The sequence below is a fragment of the Typopeltis vanoorti genome, chromosome 11, assembly GCF_054136105.1.
Source record: "Typopeltis vanoorti isolate ZY-2024b chromosome 11, IOZ_Tvanoo_1.0, whole genome shotgun sequence".
Taxonomy (NCBI): domain Eukaryota; kingdom Metazoa; phylum Arthropoda; class Arachnida; order Uropygi; family Thelyphonidae; genus Typopeltis; species Typopeltis vanoorti.
Window position 1 is genome coordinate 59,298,779 of NC_143559.1, and position 26,911 is coordinate 59,325,689.

At 34.3% G+C, this 26,911-nt stretch overlaps 1 protein-coding gene across 1 annotated transcript in view; it reads left to right on the forward strand.

The window, feature by feature from the left end:
* Positions 1 to 26,911, forward strand: part of LOC150101616 (glycogen phosphorylase-like) — a 253,929-nt gene that overhangs the window by 175,432 nt on the left and 51,586 nt on the right. The window contains exons 9-10 of the mRNA XM_090399990.1: positions 501 to 647; positions 13,579 to 13,742. Coding sequence (XP_090256116.1) covers positions 501 to 647; positions 13,579 to 13,742 — 311 coding nt within the window. The remainder of the gene's footprint in view (positions 1 to 500; positions 648 to 13,578; positions 13,743 to 26,911) is intronic.

The following is a 26,911-nucleotide window of genomic DNA, read 5'->3' on the forward strand; positions in this document are numbered from 1 at the left end:
AAGACCATCCAAAGGATGTTAAAAAAATCTTCAGTCAGCTTAATTCGAATCATAATGATTGTTTAAAAATTTTGGGAAATAGCAACTTTGAACTGCAGTTATTAATCCATATATGTTTACAACTTTCTTTCTGTGTTAGACTAAAATGCCTACTCATGGAAATATATGCTCCATTGTCTGTGATAAACATTCCTAGTCTTCCTAATAATATCATATTGCTTGTCAAAGCAGTAGAAAGTAACAATTTTGAATGCTCATTGCTGAATGTTCTTGCTTCATATGTGCGTGATGAGATATTTGTTATAAAATTTGTTTTTCTGGTAGATTTGTTTTTTCTGGCTTATATGTTGGTTACTCATAACTATTATTTTTCAGGAAATAACAGTGTATACTTATTTAATTCATTTATTTAATTACAGTATTATTAATAGTCAAATTTTCAGACTACATTCATGTATTTCTTCAGTGAATATTTTCAATCTGACTAGCATTTTGTCTAGGCATGGGACATTACTGTGCGAACTTGTGCATATACAAATCACACTGTCTTACCTGAAGCTTTGGAACGCTGGCCAGTTTCTGTGTTGAATCATATTTTGCCTCGTCATTTACAAATTATTTATGATATTAATGCCCATCACTTACAGGTGAGCAATTTTTTAATTATGTGTATTTGTTCTTTGAATTATGTTAGTGATTAAGTTGTAATTCATTGGAATTTCATAATGTATTTCATTTGCTGTGTGTATGCTGTCTAAAGTTGTATCCCAAATGATTAGGCAATTTTTCTATGATTGTCATAGGGATATTTATTCTCTGGTCACCTCTTTATAAGAACAATTTTACTTTCTTTACTAAGGTTTCATGAAGATAAGAAAATGGGGAGGAGGAAACAATGATGAATCTTCTGACTTAATGGAGAGACCGTTATAATAATTACAAACTCAAACTAATATGATGTCAGACATGTTGACTAAGAATACAGCAAGAGTTAGTTACTAGTTTGGTATATAGTCACAAAAGGGAAGATATGATACAAACACATTTCTTAGATTTTGACTAATTTGAAACTCAAGGAATTAAAAAAATTAATTCAAAGCTATTTTTTTTTTTAAACAATTGAACCCACAAATAGCTTTGTCAGCCTCTAGTATATTACCATTTAGTATTGCAGAAGGTTAGATAATCTGAAATCTTGCTCTAGAGACCAGATATAGAACTTTTTCAAGCCACATTGGGCCTTTAGTATGCAGAATGATGTTCTTATACTGGATGGTAGAATTCGCCTACCACCTAAAGACATTCACAAAGCATTCAAATCCAAGCAGATGCACCTAACCATTTAGCCAACCAGGTCAGCTTAAATTAATTTAAAGGAATTTGAATTGTATACACATTTCTGTCTTGTTTACTCACTTCTATCTAGTTCATTCCATCCCTGATTTCTAGTGAAGTTAGAAGATCCAACTGAAAAATCCCCAACATTGATGTTTATGAAAAGGTCACGTGACTTGTGATCTTTTCTCAAGCATGTGCTTGTTTAAAAAGTATCTTTGTGAAGCTATTATCTTCACTCAAATTGTTTACCCACAGGAGTAATGGTGACTACATGTCTGTGAAGTCATATGTTCCACTTATCAATTTCTCTTGACAACTCACTTATCAACATCACTGCAACCACAGTTAGTGTGTTTTTTCCTGTGAAATAGGAAATGATGTATGCATAGATAATTATCATTTTCCAATGTGAAACCACTATATTGCTTTTTGGAGGCCTGAAGTGGCTTGAAAATGAACGATGTTTGGTGTCTAGATCTGGTTTCTCAGATTATCTGACCCTTAGCCCACTTATTGTTATAATGTGCCAGTGAGTTTAGAATCTTTTTTTTTTGGGGGGGGGTGAGGGTTTGTAATCTGTAGCAATACATTTCTACAAATTCAGATCAGATCATTTGGGTTATCACAGATTTTCATATTTACTGTTATGCAAATATACTATATATTTGTATAACTGAGTAATTTCAAGTTCAATAAAAACTCAACAAAATGTAGCTTTGTTTCAAAATAGACAAATGACTCTAAAAATTGGAAATTTCTCTATATTTTAATTCAAGAATAATATGTTGACTTTATTCATAAATATCAAACCATATAGGATGCACACATTTGTATGCTTTTGGGTTTGGCCAATTTGATGAGTGGTGCAGAGACAAACAAGGTGGGAATGAAACTTTGTCTTCATTCTTGTTGTAGAACCTGTGGTTACACATTTTGGCAGTTTGTGAAAATATGTGATGACAGTAGTAATTTGGACATGTTGGATAATGGAATAGTTGGAGCTGGTATTGTGGTAAGCTAGCTGAATGGATTTGTATGCAGCAGAAAGAGAGAGAGAGAGGGAGGGGGGGGGGCAACCAGGAATCCTGGCTTCCAGTGTTGAAGACTTTAAGCCAATTTTACGTGATTGGAGAGCTACTTGTAAATTTCTCTATAACTCTCACAGTTATGAGATTAATAGAGAAATTGAGGAGGGTGAGCAGATGACATCTTCCTCATTTTCTGCAGAAACGTATTATTATTATTATTTGACACCTCCAGGGAGTCGAAAGACTCATCGAGGGAGGGCACCTGCTCTGCAACTGTGTCTCAACCACTCAATCCACCAACTGACCACAGCTACACCAACGGCATCTACTGCCAACCACCGCTATTGGTATTTCCACAGACAACACAAACATCCATGCCTACGACGGGATTCGAACCCACAGCCTTCTGGCTGGAGAGTGGATACACTAACCACTCAGCCAGCCAGGCTGGCATATATAACAGTGATGTCAAATATGGGCTTGATATTACTATCCAGCAATGCATGAGCATTATTCTGGATTGATGTGACACAGAACAGAAGATTGGCAAGGTAGTTTGTCTGAAACAAAAATTGGTTGGAAGGGGATCTCCAGGTAAAGAGTTTGGATATGAATAATTGATGTAATTAGGGATAGGATTCAAGAGATTGAAGTGTAAGAATTAATTGAAGAAGGTTGTTGAATTGAAAAAGTGTTGTGAAATCTTGATTGTACTAGATTGTCATGGTCAAGTTATCTCCACTGTTATTCAGGAGATGTTAATCTCAATATCTACTTCATGCAGCTGATGTCATATGCAGTAGTGGCTTGTGGCTTGAAATCATGGGGGGTGCTGCAACTTTCGAAATATACATACACACTGTAAGTACAGTGTATACATGTTTGGATAAAATATCAAAATTATGGTAAACATTTTTAAAAAAATTAAACCTATTTAAAAAACTTATATAAAAAAATTATTTATTGAAAAATATTGTTTATTATCAATAAAATTATACAGTTTGGTATATAATTCAAAATTACTTAAAAATAAAATATATTCTTCTTGTTTTATTTCATGAAAAAATATTGTTTATTATTGATAAAATTATACAGTAATATAATTCAAAATTACTTAAAAATAAAATCCATTATCATAACCTCAATAATGTTGTAAAAGAAAAACTATAACAAATGTTATATCTTTAATTGTAATGTCCAAATATTTAAAGAGATGGAGTAAACACAATAAGCACTACGAACACTCTACTACTGCCGCAAACTGCATATAAACAACAGTGGAACTGTGTGATGGACAGTGCTGTATTACTTTAATAGCTCACATCTCACTATGATGTGCATATGCTTTTGCGCACATAGCAATATGACACTATTGCAAACACAGTGCTGCTAGCATCCTTCACCCTCCTAAGTGCTACAAGATGGATTTTTATTATTCTTTATACAAAATAAAAGAATTGTATAGGATTGTTGATGATAAAATTAAATATTACATGCAAATATAAATAAATTAAAAAATATATTTATATATCAAGAAAAATTGGGGGTGCTGCAGTTCCACAGTGCCTATGCACGAGCTGTCCCTGGTCATATGCATAAATAAATCTAGTACACATGTTCAGAATTCCTTAACTAAATTGAATAATTGCTGTAACAAATTTATAAAATCAACTAAAAAGATAGGCTACAAAAATAGGCAGGAGCATTGAAAATATCATCTACATCGTGAATGGGAAACCTGTAGAACATTTCGGCTATTTGGACACAATTTTTAGTAAGATGCCAAATTAGATATGGACATAGACAAGAGAATAAGCAAAACTAGTGTGGTGGGGAGTCAACTGAATAAATTTATATGGAATAAGAGAGAAATTAGTCAAAATGCTGAAATTGCTGTAAACTAGACAGTGTTCAAACAGTTTTTATGACAGATGAGTTAAAGGTAAAACAATTGTTAGCAGAACAAGTGTTTGATGTCAGGATCACATAAAATAAGACCCATAGGAAGACTAAGATTTTGGTGGATTGATGCAGTTAGTAGTATCTTAGGAAACCAAAATAGTCTGTTAGATTAATTTGGAAGAAAATTGTCATTAGGAAGCTAATAATAATGTGAACTTTCATGTAGTGCTATCATAGTATCCTGTATTCTCCTTGTGGAAGAATATCAGGAATTTGATTATTGCTTTTTCTTTAGGTTATGTATAGCTGTACATATGTAAACACTATATATATATATATATAAAATATTCCCAATAATAATATTCTTCATAGATTCCTGAAATATACCCTTGGGGGAGGGTACAGGATATTATGATGGTACTATATGAAAAATTTACACCACTACTAACTTCTGATCAATAATTCTCCTCCAAATTAATCTTATCTGTCAACACTCCAACATTCTTCTTCAAGTGTCATCCTCTAGAAGGAGGTTGGCAATCATGTCACGGAACTTTTTTCTTTCTTTTCTGCTCTGGAACATTTATGGTAATTCAAGCCAGTCCAATCCATAATGTCTTCAAACCATATTCTTCTGGGTCTACCTCTCCCTCTTTTTCCATCCAGTTTCCCTTCTAATATTAATTTCTAATGTCTTCTTGTCTAGCTAGATGTCTAAAATATTTAAGTTTTCATTCTTTAATTATTTTCATTAATGTTCTTTTCATTTTTGCTTTCTTTAAAACATCTTCATATTTCATTTTCTCTGTCCATGATATTTTCAACATTCTTCTGATGGTCCTCATTTCGAAAACTTCTAATTTTTTTCTCTGGTTCTTTATTTAGAGTCCAGGTGTTGTAGAGAAGGCTTGACCAGATAAAGCATTTTATTAAACTCTTTTCTTGTGTCTGTGTTAATGTCTCTGGATGTTGGAACATTTTTCATATCAATAAAGGCTTTTCTTGCTATCTCTATATTTCCTTTTATTTCTTTAAGGGAATTTCCTCCATTTGTAAACATTTGTCCAAAATATATAAAAGACTGAACCGGTTCAATTTTCTTTTGGTTAACAGTTATGTTTAGCTTCTTATTTATTGGTTCTTTTGATATAATCATGCACTTTGTTTTCTTTAGGTTAATAATTAATCCCATGTCTAAGCTTCTGTTGTAAATTTCTGTGACTAAGTTTTGAAGATCATCTTCAGATTTAGCTATAAGGAATGTGTCATCTTCATACCTGAAGTTGTTAAAGTTCCTACCCCCGACTTTTACACCCTTCAATTCTGCAATATCTTTAAAAACTTGCTCGCTATATATGTCATACAGTAAGGGTGATAAGACACATCCTTGTCTTACTCCTTTTTGGATTTCAAAGTTGTCAGAATATGCATTTTTATATCTTATTGAGGCCATTTGATTCCAGTATATATTTGTAATTATACATAGATCTTTTCCTTTTAACCTGTTATTCTGTAGGATATGTATTAATTTCTTATGATCTATTGAATCAAATGCTTTGGTATAATTAATAAAACAAAGATATATGCTTTTCTGGTTATCAAGGCTCTTCTTTCACATAATGCTTTCAAATTGAAAATTCCTTCTCTTGTACTTTTGTCTTTTTGAAAACCTGATTGAGTGTCTTCTATTGATAAAGTGCCTTTTATTCTTTCTAGGATTATTATCAGTAGTAATTTTGTAACATGGCTTGTTAAACTTATTAGTCTATATTCGGAATATTCAAAAGTTCTTGGAATTTTGGGAATAGTGACAAAGATGGATTTCCTTAGATCATGGGATGTATCCTGATACATCTCTGATGTATCATAGATGTTATTAAAAATAGCCTTTAGGTCCAACATTATCAAATCTTATATTTCTGACTTCTAAGGTGCTTTTTTACTGTGTCAGTCCACTTACAGTTTGCTCTTACTCTGGGAAGACCTGACATTTTTCCTGCCAATCTGGCAAAGAATCCTTGTTTTGCTATTCTGTTTAAGTGACCATACCACCTGAGATTAGTTCTGCTAACACATTCCTGGATGCTAACAATGTCAAGTTCTTTCCTAATATCCTCATTTTTAATATGATACTGCCATTGATGCCATCTTTTAACTCTACTAATCTTTCTTACAACTCTCATATATGTGGTCTCCAGTCTTCAAGTGTTTTATTTCTAACCAGTGCCATAACTAGGCAGATGCAATGGGTGCACAATCACAGGACCCAGGATGAAGAGGGCCTGAAATGGAGTATCAAAAAATTAATCAGTATTATATTTTCATTTTCAAATTTTAAATTTGCCACCACGGGGGTCGATTCCATAATGTTTTTGTTCCATAATGGTTAAAGTTAAAAATTAACCACTCTATTTCAATTGTATTTTTTTTTTTTTCCAAAACTAAAGACTAAAATCTTGCACACGACCCATGAAAAGCTAGTTACAACATTGTTTCTAACCCAGCTCTCACATCCATAAGTTATAAAATTGGTTTGAATACTATTTTGTATACAGCTAGTTTCATATTTTGACTAACTTCTCTTATTCCATATAAATTTATTTAGTTAACTTCCTATCATACCAGCTTCACTAATTCTGTTGTCTATTTCCATATTTAATTTACCATCCTCACTAAAAATTGTGCCTAAATAGCTGAAATGTTTTACTTGTTCTATAGGTTCACCATCACGATACAGTTGATGTTTTCAATGTTTATTTTTACCTATTTCTGTCTATTTTTTTATTGCTGATGTTGATGTTTTCAATGTTTATTTTTACCTATTTCTGTCTATTTTTTTATTGCTGATTTTCATACCAAATTTATTGCAACAATTATTCAGTTTACTCAGGAAATCTTGCAGACTTATGTGCTGGATTTATTCAGAAGTATAATAACATCTCCATAAAGTAAAGAGCGAAGATTAACATTGCCAATTTTGATATCAGATTTAATACTACTTTCTTTTATAATATGTTCCATATAGATAATGAATTACTGTGAAGATAATTTCATCCTGGTCATTGGACATCAATGGATGCCGTATAGTCACTCAGTTGCTCAGTGATGTCCCACACCAGTCCTTGCTATGTGGTCTAGTTGTATGCTTTTCTGGAGGCTTCAACTCTCTGAAGATCAGTCACTTCAGACACACTATCTATCCATCTCATTGATGGTCTACCCCTTCCTCTTTTTTTTCCCCAGAACTTTACCTTCTCTTACTGTTCTGAGAAGTCCTCTTGCCATCCTTTCAATGTGTCAAAAGTATTTGAACTTTCTTCTGTCAGTATCCTAAGATGCCTTAAAGTGCTATTGATCCTTCCTAGCACCCATTCATTTGTCTGCCTTTCAGTATATGATATCCTCAACAGCCTTCTGTAACACTACATCTCAGAAGCAGCTATCCTTTTCCTATCGGACTTCTTTAGGTTCCAAGTCTTTCATCCATAAGTCACCGTTGGAAAAGCAGCTGCATCCAAAATCCTCAACTTTTTTCCCTTGGAGATAGATCCATCCTTCCAGATTGTAGACAAGTCTGACTGTAAATTACAGATAGTGAAAGTTTTTTTCGCTTGGTTATACTATAAATTAAAGATGCCAAGAATTTTATTCTTGGTTTCATCTTTTATCCACATGTAAGCAAACAAAGTTTGCATGTGAGGTAACTTCATGACTGGGCTACTTGTATATAGACTAATGACTTCACATCAAGTGCCTTAGTATCCCATAATGCAAACTCGAACAGGACCTTCTCCCCAAACCCTGAATGTGGCTCTGATTATTCTGTGCAATATGCAGCATGTGCACACCTGATTAACATCAAACCATCCTTCCTGTACCTCCTTCAATTCTAACAGTTTATATAGTGACTGTTTTGCTCAATATAATGTCACAGTTATACCAAAATGCTTTCCTCTTGCCACCTTTTCATATACCTTTTTCAGATCTCATCATCATCATCAAATTCCTGCCATGTACCCTCAAAGGGTGTACAGGATATGATAGTACTACATGAAAAAAATTACATCATTACTAACTTCCTATCTACAATTTTCCTCCAAATCAGTCTGTTACTTGTCAAAACTCCAACATTACCAGATCTTATATTTCTATCATCTAAGGCACTTTGTACCATATCAATCCATCTATATCTTGGTCTTCCTCTGGGTCGTTTTCCTGCCAACCTGGCAGAGAACAATTGTTTTGCTAATCTTTCTTCGCCCATTCTGTTTAAGTGACCATACCACCTGAGATTAGCTCTGCTAATGCATTTCTGGATGCTGACAATGTCAAGTTCTTTCCTAATATCCTCGTTTTTAATATGATATTGCCACTGATACCATCTGTTCATCCCTATAATCTTTCTCAGCACTCTCATATATCTGCAGTCTCTAGTCTTTGATCAAGTGTTTTACTTCTGACCCAGCTCTCAGATCCATAAGTTAAAACTGTTTTGAACACTGTCTTGTATACAGCTAATTTAGTGTTCCGACTAATTTCTCTCTTATTCCATATGAATTTATTCAATTGATTTCCCACCATACCAGCTTTGCTGATTCTGTTGCCTATTTCTAAATTTAATTTACCATCTTCACTAAAAATCGTGCCTAAGTAGGTGAAATATTTTACTTGTTCCACAGGTTCTCCATTCATAACACAGTTGACATTTTCAATGACTCTGCCTATTTTCGTTGTCTTTGTCTTTTTATTGCTGACTTTCATACCATATCTATTACAACAGCTATTCAATTTAGTCAGAGAATCTTGCAGACTTGTAGTGGATTTATTTAGAAGTATAACATCATCCGCATAAAGCAAAGAGCTGACATTAACATCTCCAATTTTGATATCATATTTAATACCACTTTCCTTCATAATGTGATCCATATAGATAATGAATAACAGAGAGGATAATGTACATCCTTGTCTCACACCAGATTCAACATTAAACCATCTTCCTGTTCTTCCTTCAATTCTAACTGCTGACTTATAACTCAAATAAAGACTAAGTATTGCTTGATATAATGTCCCATTGACACCATATAACTGTAGCGTATTGAATAGCTTCTCTCTTGGCACCTTGTCATATGCCTTTTCCAAATCGACAAAACTTAAATACAGATCTTTGTTATATTCCCATGCTTTCTCGACTATTTGTCGTAAAGTGAAGATCTGATCCTGACAGCCTCTATTTGGCCTGAATCCAGCTTGTTCTTCACCAAGCTTTTCTTCCACAATTCTTTCTCAAGTATACTTGCATAGATCTTGCCAGGAACACTCAGTAGGGAAATACCTCTGTAATTCTCACATTCAGTTTTATTTCCCTTTTTATATATGGTTACTATGAGAGCTCTACTCCAATCATCGGGAATTCGTCCCTCTGTCCGGGATTTCTGAACTATGCAGTGCAGCCACCGTAAGACTCTTATACCACCATACTTCAGCATTTCTGGTCGAATATCATATCTACTCCTGCTGCCTTTCCACATTTCAAGCCTTTGATGGCTTTTTCTACTTCAAGTATGGATATGTATTCCTGACTGCATGCCTGGTCAGTGTTTTTTTATCACTGTGCTGTCATCACTGCTTGTTTCATTTAGCAGTTTTTCAAGGTAATTACTCCATACTTGAAGGATATCTTTTTCTCCCATTTTCATGTCACCTTTATCATCTCTAACTCTTTTTACAGCACTCTTTCCTCCATTTCTAAGCTTCTTCAACAACCTCCAGAAATCCCGGACAGAGGGACGAATTCCCGATGATTGGAGTAGAGCTCTCATAGCCACCTTCTTGATATTTATTTTCTATATTCTTGCCAAAGTCTTCCCATGACTTTTGTTTAGCTAGTTTTACACAGTGTTTAGCATTCTTGCATTTGTCTCTATATTCTCAAAGAGCACAAGCTGACTTATTTGACAGGAACTTTTGATATGCTTTCTTCTTTTCCTTCACTGCCTCTTTAACTTCCTGTGTCCACCATGTAGTTCTGATTTTTCTATCCTTGCAGACAACCTCACCACATGCCTCTCTGGCTGAATCAATCAGGGTTTTCTTCAAGGCTTGCCACTGAATCTCCAAGGTTTGATTCCTGTTCTCAAACTCTTTCATTTTTTCTTCAATAATCTTTGTGTATTTTAGTCTACAGTTCACATCTGAGAGCTGCTCAACTTTTATTTGCTTTAAAACCTTCTTACATGTTATTCTTTTCAATACGAACTTCAATTTTATCCTGCTCAAGACTAAATAGTGATCACTTCCAATTTCAAATCCTCTGTACACTCTGGTGTCCTGCACCAGGGAGAAAAAATCACTATCAACAATAACATAGCCAATGAGACTTTTCTTATTCCTAGCCTCTTCTCTCCATGTGAATTTGTGCATATTTTTATGTTGGAACATGGTGTTTAATAACCAGTCCATGTCCTGAGCAGAAATCCAACAGGTATTTGCCATTATTATTAGCTTTGCTCTTTTCTCCAAATTTTCTCAAAATATTTTTGTATGTCTGACAATCATTTTCCACTCTGCTATTTAGATCCCCAACAAGGACCAACTTTTCCTTTATTCATTGTGTCTGTTGCTTTTTTCTAAAGCATCAAAAAATTTCTCCACTTCTACCTTAGTAGAACCTTCTATGGGACCATAGGCACAAATAAGTCTCATTGTCCAATTCCCCATTCTGATATTTGCCCACATCACTCTACTTGAGACTGCCTGTCATTCAAGAAGATTAGCCTCTCGTATTTTGTATTGAGTACTATGGCTACTCCTTCTTTTCCTTGATTGTCATTTCCTGAGTATAATATGTTGTATTTATTGCTTAGAAAGATCTCACCAGTTTTTGTATTTTTTGTTTCAGTCACCCCTATTATGTCGCTCTGGTACTTACCTTATTCCCCAGCTAGCTCGATTTCTTTGCCATTCAGGCTTCTTATGTTGATAGTACCGATCTTTACCTCTGGTGATGTTTAGTTGGGGGTGTGCTTTCAGATTTGTTCAAGTAGCTGACTTTTTGCTGTTTGCCCTGGTTCCCTGGCGAAAACAATGGGGACTTTGTTTAACCGGGTGACACTCCAGCTGGTATGAAATTTTGTCATGTTGTACCATCATTTTGTATATTGGTTTAAGCCAATAAGAATACAATTTGGTCTGCTAAATCCCAAATTGCCAGCCCATCCTCATTCATTCAGTATCCAGGTAGATACCCAACAGGGTGCACCACGAGAAGGTGAGGATTGGACATTAGGTCAGAAACCCTGGTCGGCTCTCCACATTCCTTTAACGGCTATGTGGAGGTCTCCTCTCAGTTATACAGCTTTGACCCCTTAAGCACCCCCTTTTTAGGACTTTCAATTGCAATTTGAATTAATTCTGCAACATTCTTATTGAGTACTCTGTCTTACTACAAAATTGCTTTTCGAGTGTTGTTTATATTGTAAAGTACTATTGTATACCAAATAAGATAATCTGTATGTCAGTAGGCAGCATTGATATGTTTGCTTTCAGCAAAATCTCAAATAATCCATACATTTTGGCCAACATTGGAAGAGCTTAAAAATCCTACTTCCACTGCAGTAGGACTGTCATAATTTCATGTATAGGTAGTTTTTTTTTTTTTTTTTTTAACCAAATAAATGGAAGTCTGAAGGAGGAATGGTTCAAGTATGGAATGTAGGGACGGTAGGAGTAATTCATAGTTATGCTTTTCATCTGTTTTATGTATAATATGAAATAATGCATTGGAGACATTCTAAAAGCATGATTCTGCAAATTGCATGTTTCAATTTCTTGAGCATCTGAATGTAACAAGATTCATTGATAGTGTGTCTTTTTTGGTTGAAAATCAACTACTATATCTAACCCTCTGCATCTTAAAAGGGATTTGACCTATCCAGTTCAGGGTAATGTTCTAATCTCTTTCGACTAAAGGTGAGTTGGTCAGTCTCATACAGAGGTAGAGGGATTTTTCATCCAGAAACCTGGGTTTGTCATCCCTCAGAACAGGACTTATGACTGTAAGTCTCACACAGACTTACAGTCATAAGATACATATACTTAATTCTTCATTAGGAGGGCTCAACTCTCCCACTCCCTCACCCCAAAGGATGGGGCAGCCCCATACAAATTAATTAATTCTGGCCTTATGCTTATTTGAACAGTTGATGTGTCATTCCATGACACATCATGCATTATTAGTGACTGTGTTATTCATCAAGAAATAATTGTTCTTAGCATATATTAAAACCACTGCAACAAGACATTCGTGCATGCATGTTTGCTTGGTTTTTTGTATTTCCTGTTAGCAAGCTGGGAACACAACAGCCTTTGTGATAACCTGAGATAATTGTCCTGCAAAAGCATGGTATCTAATGTTAAGGTGAATTGTAATCTCCTTAATATACCAGTCTTCTTCAATGATTGTATTGAGTTTCTGTATGTTGTGCTCTTGGGCAGTTTACAGTTGACTAGAATGATTGAAATCTGATTGGCAGCGTCTGCCTTTTGTTCTTTAAATTATTTCATCCACCTTCTGACATTGCTGACACTCATTTAGACATTTTGTCTACACTACAAAGTCACCCAGAGACATATGAAGCCAAATTGTTCTCTCCCTTCACCTGAAATTTAATCATAGCATGTATTGATGAAAAGATGTCACTGACAGACATTTGCTGCAGTCAATTGTAGCACTGTCATTATGTACATGTGCTAGTCATGCTTCTTTGGTTGATTGGTTAACAAACAGTGTCACCACCATCATATGTGATGACAGCGATTATTTCTGGTATATATCATCTTTATATGTGCATTAGTTATGAATTAATTATTTAGAATTAGGACAGGAGGGGTAATCTAAATCCTATTTTTCTTCTGTATGAGTGACTAAAATTCACCTTCAGCTAAAATTTCCTTCTTATGCATCATAGAGGGGAATTTAAGCTTGGGTGTTGATGTTTCCATTTGACGTATGTGTTACTACAGCTGCTGCTTTGTGTAATGAATTAGCTGTACAATTTATTGCCAGTTCACACATTTTATTCTTTAGCTTTTTTTTGTTGATTTTCTGGGAATATGCATATGTCTTTCCAACTATTAGTGCCAGTTCACCTTATGTTTTAGAAATTTTTTTTTTTGATTTTTAGATCTCAGATATATTTAATGAAGAAAAATGTGTTTAACCATCTTTATTATATTAAATTATGATGAGTGATTAAATTATGATTTAGTGAATGAAAGTTTGTACATTTAGTGCTATTTTCTTTCTTATTAGAAAGTAACAGAAAGATGGCCAGGTGATATAGACAGAATGAGAAGAATGTCATTAGTTGAAGAGGAAGGTGAAAAATCAATTAATATGGCTCATCTTGCCATTGTTGGTTCCCATGCAATAAATGGAGTTGCTAAGATTCATTCAGAGATTATTAAGAATGATATGTAAGTATTCAGAATTCAAATAGATGGCATATAATACAATTTGTATTTCATATATCTTTTTCCAATATGGCATTTCTCATTTCAAAGAGGGGTTTCCTTCCTGATTTAAATCTGATTTTATTATTTTCAACTTAAATAATTTGAATTGTTCTTATATACAGCCAACTTGCATTGTGAACATAGTGATAGTTTATTAATGTGCTATTATGAACTAATGGAAAATCTTTGTTGAAACTTAGCAATAAAATTGCTTTTATTTTACTATTATGAACTATGAGAGATTTGAAAATTTCATTGTAGCAAATGGCATTTATAAGCAAATGACATTAAAATCCATTCTCTGAAATTGTACGTCATTAATTTGTTGAACAAAAATGAATTTCTTTTGATTAATCTATGCAGCACAGTGCCTGTACAGGAAATATGTTGCCATGATGATGGCTCTGAAAGATGGCTCTCCACATTAAATGGGATGGGGAAGTAGCTTCATCTAATGTTTGCAGTAATTGGCTGCTCAAAAACTTTTTGAACGTTGGGGCAGTGTGCTCCACTCTTCAGCTATCACTGAAAATTTAACACAAGTCTTTAATGCCTCTTGTGGTATACTGAAAAACAAAAACTGAAACATAAAGACACATAGACATATCAAAAATATCCAGACATCAGGCAATTCAGCCTAGCTTGCAATAGGTGGCATCCTATGAAGGTGCCACATTGAAAGCCACTGAGCTCTTCAGTACTGCCCATTTTACTGTTAATGTTTGTCTAAAGATTGCAAGACCGTGGGCTTCCCTTTTTTGTGGATGGGGGGCATTGTCATGTTGATACAGGAAAGGCCTTCACCGAACTGTTGCCATAAGTTTGGAAGCACAGAATTGTCCAGAATGGCATAGGCTGCAGGCATTAAAACTCTGTCACTAGAACTATTGAAGGGTATTCTGCCTAAACCATGAAAAACAACCCTTAGAATGTGATGGCACAACATATTTGGGCTAAATAGACTCAGACTTGTCAATTGGACTATCAGATGGTGAAGCATGATTCATCATTCAAGAATATATTTCCACTGCTCCAGGGTCCATTACACCACTTCACCTGTGCTTGGCATTGCTGTTGCTGATTTTTGACTTGTGTGAGGCCATGGAAATTCATGTACTTAAGATCCCAGTGAATAGTTGTGGTGCTGGCATTGCATGCAAAGACATTTCATAGCTCTGTATAAAGTGTTTTCATCCAAGGACAAATGAGTTTTTTTGTGCCTAGTACTTGCTCAGCAGTCTGTTCTGTTTTCATGTGGCCTACCAGGTTGCAATTATGCTTTTGTTGCTCCTGGGCATTCACTTCATAATATTCTCACTTACAATTGATCAGGACAGCTGCAGCAGGGCAGAAATTTCCCAAACTGAATTGTTATAAAGGTGGCATCCTATGAAGGTGCCACATTGAAAGCAGCTGAATTCTTTAGTACTGCTCATTTTACTGTTATGTATGTCTATGAAGATTGCAAGACCCTGTGCTTCCTTTCATTATATAAGCCATGGTTGTGGTGTATATAGCCATATCCACTACTACTCTGCTGCTATGAAGGAGTGTATGGATATTTTTATGCAGTCTACATTGAATGTTTTCAAGTTCTAGTTTGAGCAAACAACATGAACTGTATTAGCAAAGTTTTTATGATGTCCATTTTTTGAGATGATTATCTAATAGAATGGCTTTATCCCTTCCCTCCTCAGTAGATTCAGCACATTCTTCTGTTGCATAATCATCCATCAGCAATAATAAAATAATTGATTCCTAGAATTTAAAGATGGTTCACAAATTGAAAGTTAACTAGAGAAGAATAGAAAGGAATATGCTTAGTGTGATGCTTAGGGACATAACTTTCCATTGATAAAATCAGGGCCTGTGTAGCTCAGTGGAAGTGGTACTTGCATCCTCTGCACCTGGTCGTTCGAAGTTAGACTTAGGTTCAAATCTAGTCGCCGACTGGAGGAACTTTTTCTAAGCCTATCTTCAACCGGTTCCCAAGTTAGTCGATCTCTGACATGGGAAAGCGGGCTTTTTCTCCCGGAAACTCAGGTTTTTTGTCCCGTAAACTCAAGAAAATCGACCGTAGTACCCACATTACTTCAGACAGTAACATATCCTGTTAGGGTTAGGCACCAAGAGATGGCAACACTTGTTTGCTGGTCTCTTCATCAGTGGCTGCCTATAATTAGTGATAGACATGGGCCAGCTATCTCTGATTGGCTATTGGTGGAGACTAAACTGTCCACTCAGTCTCCAAAAGCTAGATAAGGTATAAAGGCCTCGCCTACTCCCTATAAGGGAATAAAAGCCATTAGCTGATTTATTTTTTTATTTGATAAAATCAGGAACAGGTATATGAGATATTATCAGATACATCATGCATTCAAAGTAGACAGGGGCTGGATACATCATAAGATCTCAAGATGGCCTATTTTCATAACAGAATGGAGACTCATGGATGCCAGTAGGCAAATGGGAAGACCAAAGAAGAGATGGTAAGAAGAAATTGTAATAATTGCTGAAGTGCAATGGATAAGAAAACAAACAGGAAATGAAATGGAGACAATTGAGGGAGATGCTCATCTAGCATTGAACTGATCAGGTTTAAGAAGATTCAAGTATGAAATATAGAATTTAAAGCAAAGTAATTTAGGTGTAATGGTAGTTAAAACTTTCCATAACCAAGTCTTTTGACACCATGGAGATCTATGCATGCAGGGGAATAAGCTTTTCTATAATTTACTTTTCTCTTGATAGTTATATCTAGTGAGGCTCCCCCCTAGTATATATATATTTAGAAAGATATTTAATGACTAAAAAACCGAAAATTAATTAAAAGCTTTAATGATAAGAATGTTTTTGAACAAAATGGATATTGTAAAAAAAACATTAAGAAATTTCTTATAGATCCTCCTAGGCACCGCAATACAGAAACTACCAATTTTAAGGGTAGCATCTCAATCCCATACAGTATATCAGTTCGTTCTCCCAAAAATTGGCTAAAGTCTTTAAGAAGTACAACATCAGGACGTTATTCACTACACTTCCAAAAATCCAATCTCTTATAAGCCATCTTAAGCATCATAATCTGAAATATCCTGGCGTATATAAACTATTATAGAAGACTGGACCTATCTCTCATATGAGATAGGTCCAGTCTTCTATAATAGGACATGGCGGAGACACATGGTAGTCAATCTCCTGGAGGGAGAAGACACCTGACAGGATATAAACTATGGTGTTGACTGTAATGTTCCTTATTATAGTAAAACTAATAAGTCTATTGAACTTTGTATGGAGGAACATAAAAGAGACATCTCCTATAAAAGATCACATGCCAGTGCCTTATCCAACCATATTATCTTCTCTGGCAATCCTCATGATGATTTTCAAGGTCACTCAATTTCCTGGGATAGATCTGAAAACATTTTCTGCTGCCATGATGAATTTGAAAGAAAGAAAGTGGAATCCAGGGGGATCGTCCTTAATCCTGAACATTTAAACAACAATTTAAGCTATAACATCCCTGATAGCCATACTGCTGTTATTCAGTACTGGCATTCTCGAGAGTCTGCTACCACACATACAACAAACAATGGCGCATAAAATAAAACAACTTGAATGTTAATACACGTTTTTTTATTTCAATTATGTACTGCAATTTATCTGTGCTTCTCAGTTTTTTAGAATCTTCAGTTTTTATTATTGTTTCCTCTTCCTAAAAAGATACCTGATGAAGGATGTAAAAAGCCGAAACTAGTTGTGTTTTTTATCATTAAAGCTTTTAATTAATTTTCAGTTTTTTAGTCATTAAATATCTTTCTAAATGTATCCAAGTAACTGAGTCAGTGCTCATGAATACACACACACATATATATAAAATTTTCTTCCCATTTATATGTAAAAGCTTTATCTGTTCCAGTTGTATTTTTTTCATTTCACTTTGTGTGAGTATTTTTTATTTTGATCCGTGTTTTTTGATCACTTGACTGGTATAATCATTTTCCTTTTTATTTTTGAATTTGCCATATTTGAATCTTTAATCGATAAAAGCTTCTTTAGTCTTTCAGTTGATATTTTATTCTTTGCCATTTAAACATTTTTTTTAGAACACTGAAATAATTGGATACAAGGATGAGGATGGGGAAATCAGATGCAGAAGTGGTGTTGGTAACATAGGATGTAAAGTTACATAAAGTAACGTAAAATAACAGATAAATTATATGAAATGAACAAATTTTTCTGTTATTTCTTTACATTATGCCTACTTATGTTTCAGTTCTTCAAGAAACTGTATGACATATTTTCCTGTCTCTGTTATAAAAAAATAATAAAATATTTCTTTTTATTTTTTATGTAATTCCCACCCACATAAAAAGGTTATACTTCTTTTGTAGATAGGAGTCATACTTGTTAGTTCATAGTGCATTAATAAGGCTGGTCAGCTAGCAAGTTTTTAAATTTAATATTTAGTGCTTCACTCAAAAATAAAAATAAATTGATATTCATTTGAGTAAATAAAATTTCACCCAGATTTGGGAGGAACCTTGTGTTCTCAAAATAAGTGTTCCTCCCTACATTATGCTCTCTCTGAAGAAGATTGTTTCAAAATGTACACAATATATTTTTTAAAAAACCACATTGCACCCCCTCCCTCTCTCCATTCATGTTGTTTAAAAATTCAGAATATGATTTTTATGAAATGGACAATTTCTGAATATGTTACACATATAATTCTCCCAGTCTTGTTTCTTGATAATAGAGTGGTGGCATCCTTATTGTTATTTTGTAGTCTGGAAAAATGATCTTGATATATAATGCTTTGGAGCCATGTTTTCATTCAGATTATGATTTTTGTTAACTTCACTTATTAAACAGAGTATTATAATGAAATTATGCCCATTATTATTCTTTTGGTCTGGTTTGATGCTGCTAATTTATTTTTCTTGCCAGTTTGAAACCTTCAAATTCACTTATAGAATTGATTTTTCACTGTCTATATTATTTCTAAAAAGTCAGAGAGCTTTTGACAGGGTGAGAAGGAGAAATCTGATGGTAGTTTAGCCTAAAATTTGCTGCATAAATGCTCCCTCCTACCCATACTACGCATTCATACAATAAGTGGGGTACCTTGTGGGATGGATAAAGAATTTAGATGAATTTTAGACTTGAATTGCCTTCGGGTTTCTCTGATGTCATGGCTTGTTAGAATGTCAAGTGTAGAGATTGCTTTGCACAGTGAATAATTTTCATATGCATAAATCAGGAATGGGAAACTGAATCAAATTCATATCAATAAAATTGATATTTTTCTTGGACTTACAAACCTTGACCTGATGTTTTTTTGGAAGAACCTAAATTGAAATTTGGACCAGAATCAAAAAAATAAATAAATGAACTCAAATCTGAATTTAAACTGATTAAAAAAAATAAATAAAATAAATTAGCTTTTATTCCCATTGTTATACTATAACTATAGTTTTATCTATCTATACAAGTTACATACACATTTCCAGGGGGTATATGAAGCATAAAAGGTTGAGAACCACTGCATTAGTGTATAGTCTAGGCCAATGGTTCTTAATCTTTTAGTAGTCAAGGGTCCCCTAAGTATCCTAAAATATTTTTGCAGATATGTTGCTACAAACTAGGACCCCCCTAGTTTAGCAACATAATAATAATAAACTTTTTTTTAAATAGTGGTTTTACTTACTGATTATAATGACAAAAAAATCAGAAAACAGAAATCAACTTTACTTAAATGTATTTTAATGAGACCTCTGTTGTTGAACACGCTCTACTAATTTGTCTATTCTTGCTTCAATTGTGTTACTCAATGCTATTATTTTCTGTTCGACATGAGTTTACGTCATATGTGGAATTATCGCTATCACTACTTTCAAGTGTTCTTTTTGAATTATCAAGTGTATTTATATTTAGGAAATCAAATAATGTTCTTTATTTGCTCATTTTATAAGGGGGTAAATTTTAAGAAATAACAAATCAGTATTACAGTACTGAAAGTTTCGAAAAGTAATTGCACTCAAGTAGCACTTACAACGTTAAGTTCTATGCATTCATACTAGTATTGTTTAAAACTTCAGTGAATCACTTCCATCACACATCCAGAAGGCAGATGTCATGACTTGCAGTGTTGCCAGCAGCGAAAAGTCGACTTGTGGCACCACAAAAGAAACTACTGCATTAAACTGCAGCTTACTAATATAAAACGATACATGAAACAAAGTAAAATAAAGAGCAAAAAATAATTATTTTAAGAGATTTCAAAATTTTAAAAACTAGAAACATTCTATAAATTTTCTGCGACCCCCTAGGTCCCCCCCCCCACGGTTAAAAATCACTGGGCTAGGCTATCATGAATCAATCATATCGATTACATTGGGCTACCATAAAGCAATTATATTGCTGCTTGTTCATTATCAGTGCATGAATCATTATACCTCTAAATAATTCTGAATTTCTTTTTCACATTATCTTTTCATTTTTGATGTCTGGTGTTAGTGATATGTATAACATCTACAATGTTTTGTATCATATAAGACAATATTGATCTAGGTACTGACAGACAGATTACATAAACTTATGGTATTGATAAATACAGTACAGTACTGTATGTTCTCTTCCTTATGATTTTCTTAATAACATTTTCTTTTCTCTAGCTTACTTTATTGTAAGAATATAGCATATAATACATGTTATACATTAGAATATAATGTATAACGTGTGTTAATCGACTGTATGTTATGTGTAACATAAACAGTTGACGGTAGGCTTAGTAGTTGTTTTCGGGAAGTCAAAAGTTATACACAGATTTTTGACTGTGTGTGTGTGGGGGGGGGGGAATCAGCACCCCTAACCTCTGCATTGTTCAAGGGTCAAGTGTGTGTGTGTGTGTGTGAGATCAAAAAATTAAAGAAAATATAATTACACATCATTAATATGCATTTCTCAAGAATGAGAGGAAAATTATAAAGGAAATTACTGGGAATCTTCTGGAGATGTACAAAAACATTGCTATGCGAATAGGTATATCAAATAATGCTCATGATGTAACATTTTTGAAGTAAGATTATCATATCATGACCACTAAAGAAAACTGCTTTCAGTGAGCTTATTTGAGCCATTGCTAAAGCTTGTTTTTATGCTTGATTAGTCCAATGAAAACTTAAGACGAAATTCAGGGCTCTCCATTGCCAAAATCTGCAGCTAATCATCTAATAAATGTAATCTAGTAATCATCTCTCTCCTAAACCCTGTTCAGGTTTTGAACTTGGGACCACACCATCCAAAGTCTGCCACTTTAACCAGTACCACTGCAGCAATGAGGCTAATTTTGAGCTATTGGTGAAATGTGAAAGAGTTTACTGAAACAGAAAGCAAAGAAACTTTGAAGATATAATACCTGTCTTAGGAAAGAGTTCTGTCTGGTTGGATTTTGATAAACATATTTAATAGCAGCTATTTTATTTCAAGTGAGAATTCAGAATCAATTCATAATGGGTATCAAATAACATATAGATAAATGAATAAATAAACATATCTGAAAAACTGGAATCAAAACTGATATGTATAAGCTGAAATTGATACAAGCTGGAATTGGAAAATGCGATAAAACAAACTGAAATCAATATTTTTCAAATCCTTGAATCAAAACTTGAATTATTATTATTATTATTTTTTTTTTTTCAGTTTTTCATCCCTGGCATAAACCCATCAGTCCATGTATGAGACTCAGGATTTGCAATAAAACCGTTTTATTAACTAAATAATGTGTTTATTCAAATTTTTTTCTTTTCTTTTTTTAATAATTTTTCAATTTGTTTATACATAATTTTCCATCTTTTTTTATTTTTATGGTTAATATATTATTTAGTTAATAATGGTTAACACATGTAAAAATCATAGAATTTGTTAGCTTCTATATATTTCTTCCTTTTTTTTTTACAAGGACATCATCTGGGAAAGATTGGTGTTGACAACATTCAAAACAGATGTGTTTTAAGATAGCATGTGTTTACCTGTGACTATCACAAGCTAACTAAACCAGATAATATATTATTAGAGTTCAGTGGAAACAATGGTTACTTTTTATAATTCAGATACATCATCATCATCATCAAATTCCTGCCATGTACCCTCAAGGGGTGTACAGGATATGACAGTACTACATGAAAAAATTACATCATTACTAACTTCCTATCTACAATTTTCCTCCAAATCAGTCTCTTACTTGTCAAGACTCCAACATTATCAGATCTTATATTTCTATCGTCTAAGGCACTTTGTACCGTATCAATCCACCTATATCTTGGTCTTCCTCTGGGTCGTTTTCCTGCCAACCTGGCAGAGAACACTTGTTTTGCTAATCTTTCCTCTCCCATTCTATTTAAGTGACCATACCATCTGAGATTAGCTCTGCTAATGCATTCCTGGATGCTGACAATGTCAAGTTCTTTCCTAATATCCTCATTTTTAATATGATATTGCCATTGATGCCATCTGTTCACGCCTCTAATCTTTCTCAGGACTCTCATATCTGCGGTCTCTAGTCTTTGGTCAAGTGTTTTACTTCTGACGCAGCTCTCAGATCCATGAGTTAAAATTGGTTTGAACACAGTCTTGTATACAGCTAATTTAGTGTTCCGACTAATTTCTTTCTTATTCCATATGAATTTATTCAGTTGACTTCCCACGATACCAGCTTTGCTGATTCTGTTGTTTATTTCTATATTTAGTTTACCATCTTCAGTAAAAATTGTGCCTAAGTAGCTGAAATGTTTTACTTGTTTCACAGGTTCTCCATTCACAACACAGTTGACATTTTCAACGATTCTGCCTATTTTCATCGTCTTTGTCTTTTTATTGCTGACCTTCATACCATATCTATTACAACAGCTATTCAATTTAGTCAGAGAATCTTGCAGACTTATAGCGGATTTATTTAGAAGTATAACATCATCCGCATATAGCAAAGAGCTGACATTAACATCTCCAATTTTGATATCAGGTTTAATACCACATTCCTTCATAATGTGATCCATATAGATAATGAATAACAGAGGGTATAATGTACATCCTTGTCTCACACCAGATTTAACATTAAACCATCTTCCTGTACTTCCTTCAATTCTAACTGCTGACTCACAACTCAAATAAAGACTAAGTATTGCTTGATATAATGCCCCATTGACACCATATAACTGCAGCGTATTGAATAGCTTCTCTCTTGGCACCTTGTCATATGCCTTTTCCAAATCGACAAAACTTAAATACAGATCTTTGTTATATTCCCATGCTTTCTCGACTATTTGTCGTAAAGTGAAGATCTGATCCTGACAGCCTCTATTTGGCCTGAATCCAGCTTGTTCTTCACCAAGCTTTTCTTCCACAATTCTTCTCAACCGTTTCTCAAGTATACTTGCATAGATCTTGCCAGGAACACTCAGTAGGGAAATACCTCTGTAATTCTCACATTCAGTTTTATTTCCCTTTTTATATATGGGTACTATGAGAGCTCTACTCCAATCATCGGGAATTCGTCCCTCTGTCCAGGCTTTCTGAACTATGCAGTGCAGCCACTGTAAGACTCTTATACCACCATACTTCAGCATTTCTGGTCGAATATCATCTACTCCTGCTGCCTTTCCACATTTCAAGCCTTTGATGGCTTTTTCTACTTCAAGTATGGATATGTATTCCTGACCGCATGCCTGGTCAGTGTTTTTTATCACTGTGCTGTCATCACTGCTTGTTTCATTTAGCAGTTTTTCAAAGTAATTACTCCATACTTCAAGGATATCTTTTTCTCCTGTTTTCATTTCACCTTTATCATCTCTAATTCCTTTTACAGCACTCTTTCCTCCATTCCTAAGCTTCTTCAACAACCTCCAGAATATTTTGCCACCTTCTTGATATTTATTTTCTATATTCTTGCCAAAGTCCTCCCATGACTTTTGTTTAGCTAGTTTTACATACTGTTTAGCTTTCTTACATTTGTCTCTGTATTCTGTAAGAGTAAAAGCTGACTTATTTGCCAGAAACTTTTGATATGCTTTCTTCTTTTCCTTCACTGCCTCTTTAACTTCCTGTGTCCACCAGGGAGTTCTGATTTTTTTATCTTTGCACACAACCTCACCACATGCCTCTCTGGCAGAATCAATCAATGTTTCCTTCAGAGTTTGCCACTGAATCTCCAAGGTTTGATTCCTGTTCTCAAACTCTTTCATTTTCATTTCAATAATATTTCTGTATTTTAGTCTACAGTTTACATCTGAGAGCTGCTCAACTTTTATTCGCTTTAAAACTTTCTTACATGTTATTCTTTTCAATATGAAATTCAATTTTATCCTGCTCAAGACTAAATAGTGATCACTTCCAATTTCAAATCCTCTGTACACTCTGGTGTCCTGCACCAGGTAGAAAACATCACTATCAACAATAACATAGTCAATGAGACTTTTCTTATTCCTTGCCTCTTCTCTCCATGTGAATTTGTGCACATTTTTATGTTGGAACATGGTGTTAGTAATAACCAGTCCATGTCCTGAGCAGAAATCCAACAGATATTTGCCATTATTATTAGCTTTGCTCTTTTCTCCAAATTTTCCCAAAATATTTTTGTATGTCTCACAATCATTTCCTACTCTACTATTTAGATCCCCAACAAGGACCAACTTTTCCTTTTTCATTGTGTCAGTTGCTTTTTCTAAAGCCTCAAAAAATTCCTCCATTCTACCTTAGTAGAACCTTCTGTGGGACCATAGGCACAAATAAGTCTCATTGTCCAGTTCCCCATTCTCATATTTGCCCACATTACTCTACTTGAGACTGACTGCCATTCAAGAAGATTAGCCTCGTATTTTGTGTTGAATACTATGGCTACTCCTTCTTTTCCTTGATTGTTATTGCCTGAATATAACATTTTGTATTTATTGCTCAGAAAGATCTCACCAGTTTTGGTCTTTTTTGTTTCAGTCACCCCTATTATGTCGATCTGGTACTAATCTAATTCCTCAGCTAGCTCCATTTCTTTGCCATTCAGGCTTCTTACGTTGATAGTACCGATCTTTAACTCTGGTGATGTTGAGTTGGGGTTTGTTTTCAGATTTGTTCCAGTAGCTGACTTTTCGCTGTTCGCCCTGGTTCCCTGGCGAAAACAACGGGGGCCTTGTTTAACCGGGCGACGCCCCAGCCGGCATGAAATTTTGTCATGTTGTACCATCATTTTTTATTTTGGTTTAACCAATAAGAATACAATTTGGTCGGCTAAATCCCAAATTGCCAGCCGATCCTCGTTCGTTCAGTATCAAAGTAGATACCCAACAGGGTGCACCACGAGAAGGTGAGGATTGGACATTAGGTCAGAAGCCCTGGTCGGTTCTCCGCATTCCTTTAAAGGCTATGTGGAGGTCTCCTCTCAGTTATGCAGCTTTGACCCTTAAATTCAGATACAGGGTTTCATAATTTATTTATTTATTTTAATAATCGTGATTTACTTCTTAAAACTTTGAAATAAGCATGCAGTCAAGATGGTTGAGATTCAGATGGTGCTATAAAGTTTCATAAGTTACAAGGAACATATGATAAAATTTAAATAGATTTTGAGAGACAGAATCTTGCGTTGACTCCAACGAACCTTGCCTAGTGTCAGTGGCATAAGAAGCAAGGCCAGACTTAGATTTTAGAAATTTGATGTAGTCCTGATATTCTTGGATTCTGATCACTGAACAGCCTGTCTGTTCAAAATAACCAAGTTGACATGAAAATGATACAGCAGGCAAGGAGAGAGGTGATAATTTATCCTTGCTGGATGGTATAAAAGACATTTTACAAAATGGTGCATAGATTATACTTGTGAAAGGCCCTCGCTATTTGTCCTGATGTTCCTTTAAAGCAGAGTATGGTAACTTTTTACATCTGATTTAGTCTGGTGTAGGAATAATATTGATAATTTTCTGAATGGAGGCTTGTGTTGGATTCTGAATATATAGAGATTTAAGTAATTATTATTTGCTTCAGAATCCAACATGATCTTCCATCACAAAGGTTAGACTTGTAAATATTATTTAATGTAAACAACTTATTTTACAATTTAATATTCATATAAGTACCTTTAATTTTGTCTAATATTTAATTATTTAATCAAAGATATATGTATTAATAATGAAAAGACTGTATTAAATATTATTAAGCTTATTTTATTTATTACTATATTAATATAAGAACTTGTATTTGATAATTTAACTGCGCATTAATTGAAATGTAAATATTCTCTATTTATTCCTATTTGTAGAAGCTTAACGTTATGCAATAGCTCAATTTTATTATATTTTGTTTGGTTGTCACGGAGACGTATGTAAGTGAGTGAGCACGAGTTTGGAATAGTACGTGAGGGAGAAAAGCTGAAAGTTGAGTTAAAGAGAGCACGAGAACAATTTAGGCGGGAAGAATGGATATAAAAAGGAAGAACACTGAAAATATAAATTAGAGAGAGAGAGGATTAGCATTCAGTTGGAATCAGAGGACATTCTAATTCAGCATTCGGGAATCAGAGTGTGACGAGTCGGCAAGTCACTCAAGTAGCTAATTAAAAGTCCAGTAGTCGAGAAGCGGTTAGCTAATAAGTTGTAGAATAACGATTATAGCTACGGAAGACAGCTGAGTGGTTACTGAATGAATAGCGATACTAGAGTTGAGATTTAATTTCAGGGCTGACCTTTCAAGGACACACGGAATCTTTAAGCATAGCACGGAGTAACGAGAGAATAGTAGAGGCTGTAAAGTTGAAGTTTACTGTTAGCTGTGTTTAGAATTATAGTGCCTAAAGAGTTAATTGAATGCCAGAGGAATGAACAACTGTGCATATAAAATCTAAAGTTAAGGAATTATTGTGTTACTTTAAATTCATGAGTGATCAGTAGTGCTTCATGCAAGAACGTCTGATTATGTGTATTGTGACCGTGAATTAATTCAGTTAATGCTTAGAAGATTTATTTTAATGAGTGCTGTTTATTGTTAAAAGTGTTTACGGTTATAAAAAGTGTTTGTGTGTAAGTTGATGAAGAAAGAAGATTATCGGTAAGATTATTCCAACCATTAATATTCCTATGCAGAGA